The 4514-nt window shown below is 41.7% G+C and overlaps 1 protein-coding gene across 1 annotated transcript in view; it reads left to right on the top strand.

The window, feature by feature from the left end:
• Positions 1–3555, top strand: part of LOC116401408 (3-oxo-5-alpha-steroid 4-dehydrogenase 2-like) — a 4813-nt gene extending 1258 nt beyond the window's left edge. The window contains exons 2-5 of the mRNA XM_031879777.1: positions 1067–1230; positions 2258–2359; positions 2533–2683; positions 3472–3555. Of these exons, the coding sequence (XP_031735637.1) occupies positions 1067–1230; positions 2258–2359; positions 2533–2683; positions 3472–3538 (484 nt within the window). The 3' untranslated portion in view covers positions 3539–3555. The remainder of the gene's footprint in view (positions 1–1066; positions 1231–2257; positions 2360–2532; positions 2684–3471) is intronic.
• The last annotated feature ends 959 nt before the right edge of the window (positions 3556–4514 follow it).

The following is a 4514-nucleotide window of genomic DNA, read 5'->3' as shown; positions in this document are numbered from 1 at the left end:
TATATATATATATATATATATATATATATATACTGTGTGAGACATTTTTAGATGCGGGATAGTCCAACGGGAGCCATGCGGGGGTGTTTGATCATATCCGGGTCTGTTTACTGGCTAAAAATCGCAAAATGCTGGGCGAACCCCCCTCTCTACATGGATTGCTCCACCCCACATTGATCTCACTCACAGACATGCAGCAGAACATGGCGGGCAGAGCTGTGCAGAAATCGGCTCGAATAAATCCGTTTTTCATCGCCAAAACGTACGTTTTTGTTTTTTTTACCCAATTTTTTTTCTCGTGTCCTGCGGCTGATGTTGGCATGCATACCCATAACTTTTGAACGGTTTGAAAGAGAGTAATTTGGACGCCGCTGTGCGTTTCCGGGTCGAATCGTGCCCCTCCTGCATGTGTTCATCCGCCATGTGCGATCCTGCTCCGTGATGAGAGAGCCATAGAGAGAGCATAGGTCGTCGATTTTTGGCCAAAATTGTGGCAAATCTTCTAGATATCTTCCAGATATGATATTAGTTCATGTATAATTGTGTTTGCAGTGTTTACAATGGCTGGAATGATGATGTTGCTCGGACTTTTCCCGTTAATTCGATATTTAATATGTCTGGAGCAATAATCATATTTCTTTATGAAAAATGCTTTCTACGACACGCTGAATGCTGCACACTCTAAAACAGCCCCCCGTGGGGGGGCTCTCGGGTCCTATAGAATAAAATACAGAACAGAAAGCTTTTGAAAAATAAAAATTAAATTTCACTGAATTGTTCTGCAGCTTTAAATTCATTCAGGTGTGAAGTGATGTCACCAAACAGCCACAACATTATATTTTTCTTAATAAGAGGACTTTGTCTGGTTATTAAACCTTGTTTCAGCTTCTCTCTGTTTACAGCATTGAACAGTGAACTCATGTGTTACATTCTGATCTTACTGGACTCTGAGGTTTGTTTTCTGTGACTTCATTCAGATGTGAACACATGAGACTCACTGGTTTAAAGTGAACACATGAGACTCACTGGTTTAAAGTGAAACAAAGAGGATGTGTCTGTTCTGCAGGAGCTTTATCTACGCCTTCCTGACAAGAGGACGTCCCGTCCCACTGCCCATCGTCCTCGCCGCCGCCATCTTCTGCTCGCTCAACGGCTTCCTGCAGGGACACCACCTGCTGCACTGCGCCCAGTTTGAGCACACCTGGCTGAGTGACGCTCGCCTGGCTGCAGGTGGGTCACTACAACATCCAGCTTGGCTCTAAATACTACAATACCCATGAGCCTTTAGCGGCCATTGTCATGGAGAAGAAGCCAGAATGTAAGACTCAAACTGCCAAAGTTATAAGCTCTGTGATTGGATGTTTGCAGGTGAAATGCACCCTGGGAGTCGTGGTTGAACCTTCTATCAAGGTGCAGTGACTAGATCTTTACAGAGATGATAGTAGTTGATTAGAACCTTTGAACTCATTACTCCTCTAGATCTTTACTGAGATGATAGTAGTTGATTAGAACATTTAAACTCATCACTCCTCTAGATCTTTACAGAGATGACAGTAGTTGATTAGAACCTTTAAACTCATCACTCCTCTAGATCTTTACAGAGATGATAGTTGATTAGAACCTTTGAAGTCATTACTCCTCTAGATCTTTACAGAGATGATAGTAGTTGATTAGAACCTTTGAACTCATTACTCCTCTAGATCTTTAAAGAGATGATAGTAATTGATTAGAACATTTAAACTCTTCTAGAAATCTCAAAACAAATGACAACAGAAAGAAAAGTGCACAAGAAAACTGTGACACTTTGAAACAACAGTGTATCAGGGCCGTTGTAGATACAAAATAATAGATGCAAAGCTGGGGGAGGGGTAATATTCAGAAGGAAAACTCTTTAACTGTTGAAGTTTATTAATTTATCGTATCCTCATACAACCATTCATACGAGAGTTTCCTACTAAAGTCCAGCAACACGGGTCAATTTGAATGAATACAGTCTTTTCAAAATAAACTCTTTCACAGGAAACTCAGTTTGGTTTCGGCAACAAAAGGACGTAGTGAGGTACAGATAAAGATGGTGGTTTTGGGGTTAAATTATCTCCAGGAGTGACGTCACTGAAGTACAGAAGTTACATGAACAAATCAACGTTGCTGTCCTGGCTGAAAGATGGTGGTTTGTTGGACCCAACACGCCGTCGTACAGTTAAAGGAGCCGCTGGGTTTTAGTTTTATAACTCTTCTGTATTTAATCATTGTGAAGGTTTTCTTCTCTTCGTGGTCGGAATGATCGTCAACGTCCACAGTGACCACATCCTGCGAAGCCTGAGAAGACCTGGAGAGACCATCTACAGGATCCCCTATGGTACCACAGATCCTGATCCACACTGGATCTAAAGTTTAGATCCTGATTCACTTCAGATCATCAAATCAGGATCTAAAGTTTAGATCCTGATTCACTTTAGATCCTGATTCACTTTAGATCCTGATTCACTTTAGATCCTGATTCACTTCAGATCCTGATTCACTTTCCTTTAGGGGGGATGTTTGAGTTTGTGTCTGGCGCCAACTTCTTCGGTGAGATCCTGGAGTGGTGTGGTTTCGCTTTAGCCTCGTGGTCTTTACCCGCCACCGCCTTTGCTTTCTTCACCGTGTGCTCCATCGGGCCCAGAGCCTACCAGCACCACAGGTATGTTAGCAACCTGGTCGCTTCATGGTCCGAGTCCCCCCCCCCCCCCATCCCTAAAACATAAAATGTCCTGTCACAACCTCCATCTTGTCCCCCATTGAAGGATGTTAGCAGCTAGACAATAACAGAATCACAGGGTTATGACATGGCTCTGAAGGAGTTTGTTGAAGCTTACGTGACCTTATATAATTTGTTATTTTGACATGATGAGAGGACCAGATGTGTTTTGTTCAGTCAAAGGGATTTGATTGGTGTAATGTGGCGTGAGGTGCAGGAAGTCAGACGTTAGAACTCTGACACTTTGGATCTGTTGTGAACTAAGAATAAACGATCCCCGCTGGTTGCGACTCCAAGAACTGCCTCTCTCCTCTTCATTCTGCTACAACAAGTTCAGTTCTGTGAGACTAGAACATCCGCTAACATTAGCTCATCAGCTAAACAAAAACAGAATCACAGTAAACTGGTCTGGTTTTCTAGAAACGGATGAATTATCAGGTAAAAGTTGCAGCTGCATGAGTGAATGTAACAGTCGGAACATGGCTGGACTTGAAGTTAGGACAGATGTCAGCAGGAAGAGAGCCTTGAAGCTATCATCTTTCCAGTCCATGTTCTTTTGAAGTTGACTTCAAGTAAAACATGAGTTCAGTTTTTCGTCACAGCTGAAACAAAAGGTTAACTTGTTTATTTTTAAAGTCATGTCTTTAAAGTTCTGAGTGTGTGTCTGAGTGCTGTTGTCTAATATCATCAGTGGGGGGGGATCAGGTCTAACCGGATTGTCGGTCTTGCAGAGACTACCAGCAGAGGTTTGAGGACTACCCTCGCTCCAGAAGAGCTGTCATTCCTTTCATACTGTGACCGTGAACGACATCTGAGTTCTTGTTTCCATCTGCAGCTTCTGGAGAAGAAGAGACAAGAAGCCACTCGCAGACGATTATGGGTTGTTCACCTCAAACAACGTGAACGTGACGAGCACATTACTGCAACAATGTAACCTTCTTCTACTTTTGGTACTTTAAGTTTATTTTGATGCTGATACTGTCGTACTTCAGTCACGTTTAGATAGATAGATAGATAGATAGATAGATAGATAGATATGTACTTTATTCATCCCCAGGGGGAAAATTGTATGTTACAGCAGCAAGACATACCAAGACGCAAAGTAACAGAGTAACCAAAATATTAAGTATTAAAAAATGCACAATATATACAATAGAATAACACAGTAGGACAAATTAAATATCAGAATATAGAATATATAAGATAAGCAACAAAAATACACAGTATATACAGTGTAATAGAATAGTGTTAAATTAACTAACTAGATGAAAAACAGTAGTGCAAAAATCAACCACCAGCAAACAACAGTGTAGCAGTGTGTAGTTATGTGGAGGATGATCTGTTCAGAGGTGATTTATTATAAAGTCTTATTGCAGAGGGCAGGAATGTTCTCCTGTATCGGTCCTGTGACAGTGGAGCTGGATCAGTCTGTCCCTGCAGTAGGTGGTGGAGAGGGTGGTCTGGGTTATCCAATATGGATAATAGTTTCTTCAGTGTCCTCTCCACCACCTCTTCCAGAATGTATTGTTTGCAGCCAATGATGGAGCCGGCCTTCTTAACCAGTTTGTTAGAACGCAGGACTTTTACTTGTTAGTACTTTTAAGGGCTTTAAACTGGAGACAATCTTCAAAAATCTTCTTCAAAACCATCTTTTGGTTTAAATTGAATACGAAAACCTGGTTCAGGGTTCGTATTCCTGACTCCCTGTGGGGTTTCTCTAGTGTGAGTGTGTGTCGTACTGGTGGCTGTTGTAACTTTACTGGTTTGTTTTTTT

Source organism: Anarrhichthys ocellatus, unplaced genomic scaffold, assembly GCF_004355925.1.
Source record: "Anarrhichthys ocellatus isolate YVR2014 unplaced genomic scaffold, GSC_Weel_1.0 scaffold429, whole genome shotgun sequence".
Taxonomy (NCBI): domain Eukaryota; kingdom Metazoa; phylum Chordata; class Actinopteri; order Perciformes; family Anarhichadidae; genus Anarrhichthys; species Anarrhichthys ocellatus.
The sequence above is the reverse complement of the archived record's forward strand: the minus strand, read 5'-3'. Positions and strand labels throughout refer to the sequence as shown.